This window comes from Cornus florida, unplaced genomic scaffold (genome assembly GCF_030987335.1).
Source record: "Cornus florida cultivar Cherokee Brave unplaced genomic scaffold, ASM3098733v1 CherokeeBrave_3.0.0_Hap2_Chr05, whole genome shotgun sequence".
In the NCBI taxonomy this organism is placed as follows: Eukaryota; Viridiplantae; Streptophyta; class Magnoliopsida; order Cornales; family Cornaceae; genus Cornus; species Cornus florida.
Genome location: NW_026775575.1, coordinates 100,446,485 through 100,459,648, shown reverse-complemented (window position 1 = coordinate 100,459,648; position 13,164 = coordinate 100,446,485). Strand labels below are relative to the sequence as shown.

The 13,164-nt window shown below is 36.2% G+C and overlaps 1 protein-coding gene across 3 annotated transcripts; it reads left to right on the top strand.

Moving 5' to 3' along the window:
• Positions 1 to 1,361: 1,361 nt before the first annotated feature.
• Positions 1,362 to 13,164, top strand: LOC132307985 (ABC transporter D family member 2, chloroplastic). 3 transcript variants are annotated; one of them, XM_059805916.1, is made up of 10 exons: positions 1,364 to 1,812; positions 1,922 to 2,108; positions 2,222 to 2,289; positions 2,994 to 3,320; positions 3,429 to 3,593; positions 4,676 to 4,904; positions 5,446 to 5,684; positions 5,785 to 6,106; positions 9,039 to 9,310; positions 12,840 to 13,164. In XM_059805916.1, the coding sequence occupies exons 1-10, from the start codon at positions 1,492 to 1,494 to the stop codon at positions 13,023 to 13,025; spliced, it is 2,316 nt and encodes a 771-aa protein (XP_059661899.1). In that variant the 5' UTR covers positions 1,364 to 1,491; the 3' UTR covers positions 13,026 to 13,164. The 3 variants fall into 3 exon arrangements, with proteins under 3 accessions (XP_059661900.1, XP_059661899.1, XP_059661898.1); XM_059805915.1 differs by having other exon boundaries at positions 1,365 to 1,812; positions 1,895 to 2,108; XM_059805917.1 differs by lacking the exon at positions 9,039 to 9,310 and having other exon boundaries at positions 1,362 to 1,812; positions 1,895 to 2,108.

The window sequence follows — 13,164 nt, the reverse complement described above, 5'->3', positions numbered from 1 at the left end:
TTTTAGATAGTGGTCTGTCTCTGGGTATGTGGGTGTTCAATGCCATCTGAAGATGTATCTGTGGTGATGTGGTCCTATATTTGGATCTTAATATTTCTCACTTGGAAGATTTCTCTGTGATGTTGAAGCCATGGGCCTGATAAACAATAAATTTAGAAGTTCAGGAGATGGTACGCAGGCTGTTTCTGTGCGGGTGCTCATTGGTAACATAATGGTATCGTGTTATTTGTTGCTGCTTGCTGAACAGCGACCTGCAGGCTGCAGTTGGCAACTACTGGCATTGAAATATGTTTTGTGCATTCCATTTTCAATAAAATAATTATTTGTTCACAAAAAAAATATGTTGAGATCTCTACTGGAGCAGGTGCTATCCGAGAACAATTATCCGATCTAGATTTACGAATTATTATAGATTATTCCTTGGTAGAATGGAAAGAATTAGGGGAAGAAGGGCTCACAGGGAATGAATGGAAAGATCGAAAAATTGGAAGAAGAAAGGATTTTTTGGTTAAGACACATGGAATTAGCTAAGCATTTTATTCGAACAAATATAGAACCAGAATGGATGGTCTTGTGTCTATTACCAGTTCTTCCAACCATTTGATAAACAATTCCGATGTCATCCCTTCTATTCAAAATAATCAGAGGTGAGTCTTATGGGTAGATAAAAAATAAATAAAAAATAATTGTTGTGAATTTGCATGCCTCTTTTTATAATGCTAATCATATACCCTATCAAATCTCGTCTCTAAATTTATATTCAAATGGATTCATTGAATGAATTATTGGTAGGAGGACAATGTGGGCTTGAATTTGGATCTAACCTACAAATTAGAATGGCATCCATTGTTTCCCTTTCTAATCGACATGCTTTCTGCCATTGCGCCATTTACCCCTCTCCAAATATCTTCTCAAGACTTCATAGACGTGTCCTCTACCAAATGAATTCTCTCTCTCTCTTCATTTTTTTAACCGAGGTTGTTTTTACTATCAAAAGTTATTTTATTATTATTATTTTTAAATGGTAGAAAATTCAAACACTCATTTGTCCCCCACCCCACACAAGGAGTTTAGTTGTGAACTGACACTGATTATAAAAATTATTCTGACGCTACACTAATTTTAATTAATTTCTTAATGATGGTCTATGCTATATGTTTCCGTACCAATTAAGCATATTTTTATTTTATTTTATCACTAATAAGTCTTATTTCATTATTGATCCTTTATCTCTTAATCACTTAAAAAAAAAAAAAAAACAGCACATATACTCCGTACAAATAATATTAGATAGAGGTAGTAGCATGGCGTGGCGTTATACGGGCTGCAAATTGCGAAGACTCTTGGTTTGGATAAGTTGGGTGAAAATAGAAAGAAAATGTGGAAAGTCAAAATTGGAATGTAATGGTCTATCTCCATTGTCTCCTCAAGCAGCTGAACTTCAGTCACCAAAAACTGAATTCTGTCTGATCAACTACCAAGTGAGCGACCATGATACAGTTACAAGCACATACACAACCAAATGCTCTCTCCATTTATAGTAATTATAATAATTACTATAATACAAAACCCAACCCAAACCCCTACTCTCATCGTCGTTTGTGGCTCTTCACTACTACGGCCTTCAAACCTAACCAAACCTTCTTCCCATCCCATTTTGCCCATTACAGTAACAGTAGCATACTCTTCATTTCCTCCATTCGCAACCCTTTGAGGAAGAGAAGGAGTAGTAGAAATACATCCACACTTCATTCGTCTTCTTCACCATCATCTGCGGCTGCTGATTCTTCCACGGAACCACAGAATGATCAGGTTTCTTTTTGTTCTATTCATATATATTACACATATATGAATTGATTGAATTTCTCTACAAAATTGATTGAATGTGAAATAGGGTGGTGGTGGTGATGATGATGCACAGAGAAAAGGTCCTGACCTCCCAACACTGGCCAGGAGGTTCTGGAAAGTGGCTGCACCATATTGGTCATCGGATGACAAAGTCCAAGCCAGATTGCAACTCGCTGCTGTTTTTGCCCTCACTTTAGGAACCACCGGCATCAGCGTCGGTTTCAATTTCCTCGGCCGCGATTTCTACAACGCCCTTGCCAGTGAGATTTTATTATGCTGCCTCTTCTTTCTTTTCTAATTCTTTATTTTCTCTGTTCATTTTAAGTTTAATGATATAATAATTCATTACAATTATTTCAATTTTTTATGCCAGACAAAGACCAGGAACAATTCACCAAGCAACTCTTGTACTACCTTGGTGCTTTTGCTGGTGGAATTCCGGTGAGCACATTGCTGCATTTTCTTAGGTATCACTCTCCTTTTCTTTTGGAAATCACCAAAACTTTATCCTCAAATCATAATTCAGATAGTTCAAGCGTTCTCAGAGAAGAAGACAATTGATCGTATAATTTAATTACATAACAACAATTAGATTTAAAACCTTAATGAGAAAATCATTAAGTAATCGACACATAATGCTGGCCTGGTGATCACTATTTTAAAGGGTGAAGTTGTGGCCAGATTTTTGAATGCAGGCTTGCTAAACACTAGTTTAAAGTGTTGAATTTTGTTTCCGCTGGGGTTGCAATGCAGTTGAAATTATTTTTTTGGATCCTGTTCTTCTCTTGCAATTCTACTCTCTTGTAGCCCAGTATATAAAGGTACATAGGGTTTGGAGTGTGTTATGAGAGAACACTAATAACAGTAGGGGAGAGAGAGAGAGAAAAAGAGAGGGTTTGGGTTTGAAACTTGTAATCTCCTATTTTTCACATAGTGAAATCTTTCGCCGGTCATCACTGTGGACGTAGACTTCTTCTAAAAGTGCTATATACACCCATCAAATATATACTATATATCATTTGCTTTCTTTTCTTGCTAGTTGCTAGTGCTAGAGATAGTTCCGCTTCTGCATTATTTTGTGTCTACTGTTGTTTTGATATTTATAATTTTGAACTGTCAATCTTATTCATAATGTTGTTTTGCAGTTTTTTGTATTAAGAGATTATGCAAGAGAAATTCTTTCATTGAGATGGAGAGGTTGGATGACAAGCTATTACATTGACCGCTATCTAAAGAATCAGACATTTTATAAAATACAGTCTCAATCAATAATTGATAATCCAGATCAGCGGATCGTTGATGATCTAAGTTCCTTCACAGGAACAGCACTTTCATTCTCTCTGACATTCTTCAATGCTGTGATAGACTTGATATCATTTAGCAACATCCTATATGGTATCTATCCACCGCTGTTTGTTGTACTTCTTGTGTATTCAATCGGTGGAACAGCTATTTCTGTTTTTCTTGGGAAGGTAAATTTCCTAACTTCATCAATCATGGTTGTCTACTTCAGTGAAGCTTTCTGCAATAAAAGATGCTATTTACTCCAAATGACGGAATGGTTCCATCCGCTCTTTCAGGGACTGGTAAACTTAAATTTCCTGCAAGAGAAAAAAGAAGCAGATTTCCGATATGGACTTGTACGCGTTCGTGAAAATGCAGAATCAATTGCATTCTACAGTGGCGAGGAAAATGAAATGCAACTGCTGCTGCAGCGCTTCAAAAGTGCTTTTGAAAATTTAACTGTATGGATACCTTTAATCTTTTGTTGTTTCTATTCCAAAATTAAGTTTTCCATTGCGTCCTGGCGAGCACCTTTGAAATGATGACTTTGCCATGCCACCTTTTGTTTCCTCATAATATATATCACTTTTAGGATCTGATGGTAATGTCATTGTGGCTTGAAATGTATGGGCTCATGTGGTATGGCTGGCTAAATTTTCAACAAGGATTGTAAACAATTAGAGAAATTTCACTAAATGGAGGAGAACCAGTGTAGTCTCTCTCTCCACGCACACACATAATTATATGGGAACAAAAGTGTTAACTGGTTTTCCGTCTGGGGGTAAGGTTGGGGCACTTTGGAGTGGACCCTACCGCCCTGGTGTCTTCACCTCAATCCAACTCACTAAAAGCATTGTCCCGACTATGTGGGGTTGGGTACATAAATCTCATTTCCTCTTTCCGTGTTATTCAAGGTTATAATTTGAGTTAAATACATGCTGCCTCAATCCATCTTAATTTGGTCTATCCATTCCTTTTAACATTACCTGTAATATCACTTACTGAATAAATAAATAAATTACCTTTAATATGGTCTAGCCTTCTTGGGCACTTAAGTTTTTGCTGCTTATGACCAAAGTCACGAAACCATTTTTTTTTTCTTTCATTTTTCTCTCATATTTCCACAATGGGTGCTGCTATAGTCTCGCATATGTATTTGTTTCTAGTTTTTATCCTTTCTTGTCTTACCACATTTGGTAGACTTGTGTTATGAATGTGTAATTTCTTAGCTGTCTAATATTTTACCCTGTAAAATATATTTGGTCCAAGTTATCTTTCAATTTTAAAGGCATAATTTTATCACTTAATATGCCAAAAGTGCTTCTTCATTTAATCCAATATACTTTATTTTTGTGAGTAACACCATATCCAATCGTTCCATCTCTATAAATAATGAGCTTAACTTAAGGAATTGCCTGCTTTTTGGTATCTTTTGACCCTCAGTCTTCTCTATATCTCTACTTGTATTTCTAGCAAAAGTTACATTCCATATTTTTAATTTTTATTCTATGTAATTGTCTAACTTTTATCTTTGATTTCACAGCAATTATTGATATCTTCTAGGAATCTGGAGTTCTTCACCAATGGCTATCGCTATCTGATTCAGATACTTCCTGCTGCAGTCGTTGCACCCATGTATTTCTCAGGCAAAATAGAATTTGGGGTCATAAATCAGTCTGTATCTGCTTTTAATCATATTCTTGGAGATTTCTCCCTCGTTGTGTACCAATTTCAGGCAATCAGTGCTTTTTCGGCTGTTATTGACCGTCTAGGTACCTTGCCTTGCCCTACTTTTGATTTTTATGTCATGCCACTGTGAAACAATATTTCTTTATATTCATAACAAAAGAAACTACCTTTCATGTTCGATACTGTTACTCCTTTATGCTGTACTTGCTGCTCTCCATGAGAGTAGAAGGAAGATAGTATCTGTGGGTTGGAATCTTTAAGTGCACTGTCATTTACTGGCTAGGAATTTAAGATATAATCTCATATGAATGTATCATTGTTCAATTGCTATTGTGGAAGCTTCAACCAAGATTTTAATACATGCCACAACCTCAGTCCACGTGTATCATGGATTAGTAGTTACCTATTTTTGAACCGTCAAAGTTTTATTCTAGATCTGAGTTAGGTAAATCTGCATGACATGTAAAGATGGTTTGTTTTTCTAACTTAATGATTCTATTTCTGATCTCCTTTACTATATCCCTTTGCACACATCGTGGTGCTTATAAGGCTGAAATTGGACCATTCCTTATTTCTGCCTTGGATACATGTAATTTATAGTTTTGTTACCTTTCAAATATGCAGGTGAATTTGATGATATTTTGGATAACAGCAGTTCTAAATTTCTCTCTGATCCCATAGAAGAGATTCATCTTACATACTGCAATGTGGAAAGTTCAATGTACTTGAAGGCTAATGGATCTATGCCCATGGACAATGCCCAAAAATTACTGGATATTGAGAATTTGACTCTACAGACACCAAGTAACGCTACACTTATTAGGAACTTGTCATTGAAGATATATGAAAAGGATCATTTACTGGTTAGTATTCGCTTTGCATATTCTCTTTGAGTTTACATGCTAAACTGGTAAGTGAGTACAAGGTGAGATATTTACACTGTATATATAACTGTATTAATAGGTAACTGGAGCGAGTGGGAGTGGCAAAACTTCGTTGTTAAGGGCTCTTGCAGGTCTTTGGAGTACTGGGAGTGGAAAAATCACATTCTATGTTAAAGATGCAGAGGATCCTCTGCACCCCTTTTCTTCGGATGTGGCTCCTTCTGAGTTAGATACTACACAAGATGATGTGGATTTTGAAAGACCCAGATACAAAAATTCCAGAGGCATAAGTTTCCTTCCTCAAAGGCCCTATATGGTTTTGGGAACACTTCGTCAACAATTGCTTTATCCAACATGGACTGAAGATGCCATTTCTGTTTCAAATAGTACTAAAACAGCAGGTATGAGGTCCTAAATTCCTTGTGGCTATGTCCTTTATATGCTGTACTATTTTTTTTTTTTTTTACTGAATTACATTTCATATTGCTAAAGATTTCAAAATGCAAATCGAGCCCTTTAGACAGGGTAACAGGGAGGCTATGTTGAAGTTTGGTGTTGTGGTTCTACTCATTTTTTGCTTTGGGCATATTTCTCCAGTTCTCATTGTATTGGAATGGCATGTTGTGAGATTGAGAGATTTTGAGGTGGGATTAATTATGGGAGCGAGACACCCCACCCCTTTTCCAGCCTCCGTGTGCCTACTTTTGCAGAAGTGTCATCTTTTCTTTTTTGGTTCTCCCATATAAAAAGCTTGGCTTTACTTATAAATATTCTGTTGTCTCGTGTGTTACGCAAGCCAAGCTATAGCCATGATTATTTTGCTTAGGGGGTATGTGGAAAGGCCATATTACCTTGAACTTGTTTTTTCAATTAATGGGAATCAACCAAAATCTTTACAACCAGTTTATAGGAAATGGTTTGTTCATAAGTTTGGTTGTCACATTCTGCAAAGCTACCAAAAAATGTCCTTACAACTGTTTTGTGAGGGCATTTGATGGAGCATCTCTTCCTACAGAGGATGTTCTTAGTTAAGGTGTTATCATAAGTGGATGTATTTTGAGTTTTCTTTGTTTTGATTGGTGACATTCTGTAACGACCTGAAAATTCAGAACACAACAATTACATTAATAATCTCAATTACATCAAAATCTTCGAGGATCATACAATACAACCTCAATGATACATAAATCAACACCTAAAATACATGATAAAAAAAAAAAAAATTCTCCAATTAGGCAAATAGATCCGCCACACAAGCTCATTGGCTTAAGCCGCACCTAGCAATCGTCGATCATCTTCGGTACCTGAAACTGGGGAGTGGTGAGACAAGAGTGTCCCAATAGGATAGACGCTAACCATAGACCCGAAGAGGGTTTTATGCACATGACATGAAATAGCAAACAAATGGCCTCAATAGACGCACAAAATAATAATGTGAACTTCCAAAGAATCCATATAATTTGTATAAAGAAATGTATATGCATTTGATGTATCAATTAACAACATTTCAGTATAAGAATCATAAATACATTATATGATGCACAATATGGAAACAAAAGAAGCTAAATGGAAAATGGGATGGCAATTTCCCTTAGAATGAAATCTACGCAGCAGCTACCAAACAATTCATGTAAAATTCAATTTTCATCGGAATGAGGCAAACCAAAATTCTTTGGAAACTAGACTCATGAGGTAACATGACGGAACAACTCCCAGCAGCTGAATGTTTGCCGAAGAAGTCAGATTTTAAAACAAAGAATGCCTATTTTTCTTGTGCTGAAAATTGACATAGTAACGAACTTCGGCAATTTTGGGTAATCAAAAGAGCTGATAAAATTATGGGGTTTTTAATTTTAGAAACTATACACAATACATAAAATCTGAATTTTTTTGATAATTTTATGATGTCAAACAGTTGCTCAAATGAATCGTTCAAAATCAGCTTACAAACAGTGAAGACGAAGACGGGCCAGCAGCACTGTCGTATTTTTATAAAAATAATTGCTTGTCTTAAAATCACCAAATTTTACATGGAGATACTAGACTCATATAGGTACTTGTGTAAAAATCTCAAAGCATTCGGAGTAGCACAAACCTAGAAAACAAATTTTCAATTATGATCCTACAACACAAACTCATACATATAGATGGTTTTCCCCAATATGCATGCTAACATTTAGTACAACATTAGATGCCCAAAAGCCCCATGCCAAACATGATAGATAACAATTTATATCTATGTAATCACATCAAAATGGACCACATGAGGAAATCCATATATTTAATAGAACACGAATTAATATCAAATGCATCATCACATATAATTTACTTCGAATACAACATAAGAAACATATCTACCAGTAGATCATTTGACGATCCTAATCTAGGCAAGCAAGGATGTCATAGATACAATAACATAGAAAAATACATATAATTTTTGTAGAAAATTCCACCCAAAGAGCTAGGGTTAGAGAATCCCTACCTTAGATGAACATGAAAAGAAATTGATTGTGATGATGATAATGATATGGTGAGCGGTTGATAGTGAAATTTCCAGCCTTGAATTCCTCCTTCCATGGCCGAACCACCTTACTCTATTCCTTTTCTTTAGACCTGGCCAGATCATTTCCTTTGCTTTTCATCTGGTTAGGCCCTTCCTTTGGCCTTGTTCAACTTTGGTATGTAATGGAAATAGAGAAATAACTAGTGGAGTGGTTAAGCGCAATACGTATCCTATGGATTACACGTGAAGAAATAAGTTTAAGGCACTTGGGGAATATGTGTCTATATGTGAATATGTGGTCTTAAGGTAAATTTTGAGGCTGCCACATATCCTACTTTATGCATGCTTGCTGCCACTTAACTTCCACTACTACCAACTTCTCTTAAATTCTAATACAAAAGACCACTAATGAAACAATTACACAAAAGCCTTAAAGAAAACTCCCTTTACTCTTGAAATAAATCCATGATACCCCAAATGTCAAATAAATATCTAAAGACTCCCAATTAATATAAACAAAATCTCCATTAAATCAAGAAAACAAAAATTAAAGACTAATTAAAAGTCCGGGGTATTACACATTCCACATGTATTGTGTGGGAATACCCTCACCTCTTGTTTCGTCATATTTTTTTCCATATTCTTTTATACAATTTTCCAATCCATTTAGGGAAAAAATGGCTCTCTCTCTCTCTCTCTCTCTCTCTCTCCAGGTGGATATTTCCTTTTTCATTTGCTTCTCAAGGACTCGTAGCATTTCAATAAATTAATGACTGATTAACATGAAATATGCTTGTAGAATTGAGATTGCCTTTAAAATTATTACACAGGTTCATTGCCTTTCCTTTTACGAGGGCTGGACACTGAATGTGGAAGTGTAAAGCCTCGGAAGCCCACAACAGATGATCTAATCCAAGTCTTGGAAGATGTTCGCCTTGGCTATGTGCTATCTCGTATCAAAAGTCTGGATACTACATGTGAGTGGTCCAGTGTTCTTTCCCTTGGTGAGCAGCAACGCCTTGCATTTGCACGTCTGTTGCTTTCAAAACCATATTTGGTTCTAATGGATGAATCTACCAGTGCTTTAGATGAAGCCAATGAGGTACCCATTGTTCCTCATCTTTTTCTCATTCTTCCTCTTGATTCCATTATGCATGTTTCTTGTTAATATGGATGGCAATTGATTAACAAAAATGACCCATTTTACTGTCCATTCAGTATTATGCATTTCATTGTGACTAATTCTTATCTTTACATATATATAGCACGATGTATCGACAAATTCTTACGACAAATGTAGTGAACTAAGAACAAAACAAGAATTATGGCAGAAAAGTAAGCATGCCACACACAAAGAATACAAAGGTTTACGTGGTTTGAAAGTCTAAGCTTAGGTCCACAAAGAAGATCCGGCAAAAGATTTCACTATGCGAAAAACAAGAGATTACAAGTTTCAATCCCCAAACCCTAGCTGTCGCTCTCACTCTCTTTCTATGATTTTGTGTGTTCTCTCGCTATCCCACTCCAAACGATAAACGCCCTTATATACCGGGCTACAAGAATTTTTTTTTTGGCATTGGGCCCACAGGCCCCACACAATGCTCATTTTCCTGGTCGAAGCCAAAACAAAATTCGGGCTACGACATCACATATGTGTCTATATATATATATATATATATTTATTTATTTATTTTCAAAGGAAGACAACAAATTAAATTTTTTTTGAGAGGCCATGATTAGATAACAATATGTTTCTTGCATGCCCGACTAACTACTCTGAGTACAACCGGTTAGTATTTCAAAAAAAAAAGATGGAGATTTTAACAGCTAAAAAGTTCCTCAGAAATTACATTGATATATACTCGGTGCTAGGTTACTGGGTTATTGGTTGGTTTACATGTGAGTTCACCTGGTTGTGAGGAACAGTACTGAAATCCTAGGCTTTGTAGTTAAAACTTACAGTATGCACTTAACCCAAAAAAAATTTAGTAGGCAAAGGCCTGAACTAGAATTACATGAAGCCAGTGGGGGAATAGGTCTTCATTCTTGAATTCAAATTAACCACTTTTAACAAAAAATTAAAATTAAACTAACTTTAATTGAATTTGAAATATCAACTAACAATTAAGCAAGTAAAAATAGGCGTGGTGCAGAATAGAAAACATAAAAACCATAAACACGGTCTCAATGAATAAGTTGAGGGCGGTGGGTGAATAGGTCTTGATTCTTGAATTCAAACTAACCAATTTTAACAAAATTTTAAAATTAAACTTACTGTAATTGAATTTGATATCAACTAACAATTAAGCAAGTAAAATTTGGCATGGTGCAAAATAGAAAACATAAAAACAGTCAAGACATCCACTCTTGAAGACCAAAATTTTACTTGAAAAATACCAAAGGACAAAAACCACAGGCCTGGCCCAGGAAAACTAAAATCACTATTAGAAGAAAGATATAAGGTTTGCAAACTTAGGTCTCAGATTCTAACCCTAGAATACATAGCCGCCTCTGACCAAAACTCACGCTAGATTTTCTCCTTGAACTCTGCTACTATCAATCAACATACTTGCTTCTCACACAACCCAATCTTCAATACGTGCCTTGATCTCCGTTAATCGTTGAATCCTTTGATTGTTATGTGAATTTTCTTTCGGTGCTGAAGTACTTGTAGCTTTAGGATTTGTTTGTTCAACACTCAATGTCATTCACTATCTATATAAATTGCTAGTGGTCACCTGTTACAAGGGGATATTTGTCCCACATTGGATCTGGATAAGGGAGTGATGAGGTATAAATGGGTGGGTATGTAGCACTATCCAACAATTTGAGCTTTTAGGTAAATGGGCAAGTGCCCATCCGTTATAGTTGGTATCAAAGCTAGACTCAGTCCTTGATTCGGTGCCACGTCAAGCGTCCGGCTAGGAAGGCGTCCGAGTAAGCCAGCCCAGGTAGGCAAGGTGGCCGGACCGCAACGAGGGCGTTGCAAGTTCGGGTGTTGGAGAATGTTACAAGGGAGTATTTGTCCCACATCGGATCCGGATGAGAGAGTGATTGGGTATAAATGAGTGAGTATGCAGCACTACCCAACAGTTTGAGCTTTTGGGTAAATGGGCAAGCGCCCACCCGTTACATCACCCTTGTAGCTTTTGTTATGAATGAATAAAGACAAAGAGAACACTACCAGTCAAATTGCCATATGAACTCAAATATGTATTTTAATGCTATAGGATGCTCAATGACCAAATACATTACATATGACTCAGATTGAGTGTGCGGAAAACTCCCCCATGAGCTGACTAGGGCCAGACCCACTAAAGTGGCTTCTTGATTTGGACTCTTTAGGATGTTCAAGTGCTTCCAACATAAATTCTTAACATGCTCTGCATTACGTATAGATACCTAGGGATTTGTTGTTAGCTATCACCTTCTATTGTGCATATATATTTTTTCATTTACACTGTTTTGACGGAAAAATCTTTTTGGGAAATACTTACATTTTTTGGTGTTTGGTTACACATAAAAGTAGTGGACCATTTTCCAGTCAAAATATTTAGACCCATTCTAACAAAAATGACTTATGGATCTAAAATCTGTAGGTCATTTTGCCACCGCCCATATAATATCCATAAGCGGTTTTGATGGTTGGGGAAACACAGGGTGGGAGGTGGGGTTCCTAAGTGCTGGGTTACAATTTTAACCTGATTTCTCTCTCTCTAAGCCCCCGTCTATCTATTGCTAAGCTCCATTCATCTCTCTCTCAATGATATGTGTGTATATATTATATGTAACAAATATTGTGCAGATTTGTTGAGAAAAGAAAGAAGAAAAAGAAAATGATTTTGAATTCTGAGATTTTTGCTTTATATTACTTAATTTTAAAAATAATCCTAAGTCACATAGTGACCCAGTCCAGGCAAATAAATCATGAACAAACTAGCCATGTCAGCATAGCCTTCCAGTTTTTTCTTGTAAATTTTCTGGTATGGCATCCTGACAAGGACCCTTGGTCGAGGAGTTACTGGGCTGGGTTTGATAACAATTCTTGATTGTCTAAAATTTGTATAAATTGCAAAGGGGACATGGGATTTTTTTGGATCAGTTGATCCTACTATAGGGCAGTGACAATTGATTTTGGACATTATTGCTAGAATTTTCAGATATTAGATCCAAAACACTTTTCTTTTTTTTTTTTTTTAGTTTAAAATTTTCAGCATTGGGACATGTACAAAGAAGACCACTATGTAACTAATGCAAGGTAAAGTGACATGGACCACATTGAGGGTAGTACCGGGGGAATTGGAAGACTGAAATTAACACGGTTAGAATTAGTAAGGAAATATATGATTAGAATTAGTAATGACATATGTGATAGTATGTGGTTTGACGAAGGATAGACATCAGGTATAGCAGAGTGGAAAAATAAGATTCATGTAACCGACTTGAGTAATGGTTTGTTTTTGTAAATTCTTTATGCATTGATGGTTTGTTCATGTGCACTTCCAAGTAATGATCATTGTTGGCTCCTTGTAGGCGCGCCTCTTCCTAATGTCAATGACTTGAATAATTGAGATTAAATAACATACAATATCATCAGTTTTTGGTGCTTATAGTCATTCTTCTTTTTGCAGGCCCATTTATATCAACTAATTGGCGCTGCAGGCATAACGTATATAAGCATAGGTCACCGCAGAACCCTTTATCAGCAGCACAACAGGAACTTAAATATATCTCCCATGGATGCTGACAGTACCCGGTGCAATTGGTCCATAGATTCCATTAATCAAGACACCATATACAATATGTCAAAGCAATAGGTATAGCTACCTTCAATGTAAAATTGTAGAGATTGTTGCCCATCCTTTTTAACTGTTTTGGGTTGAATCTGATATTGATGTAGAAATTTGTGATTCATTCTCATTAGAAGAATTAATCAAGCATTAGTAGTAAAGAGAA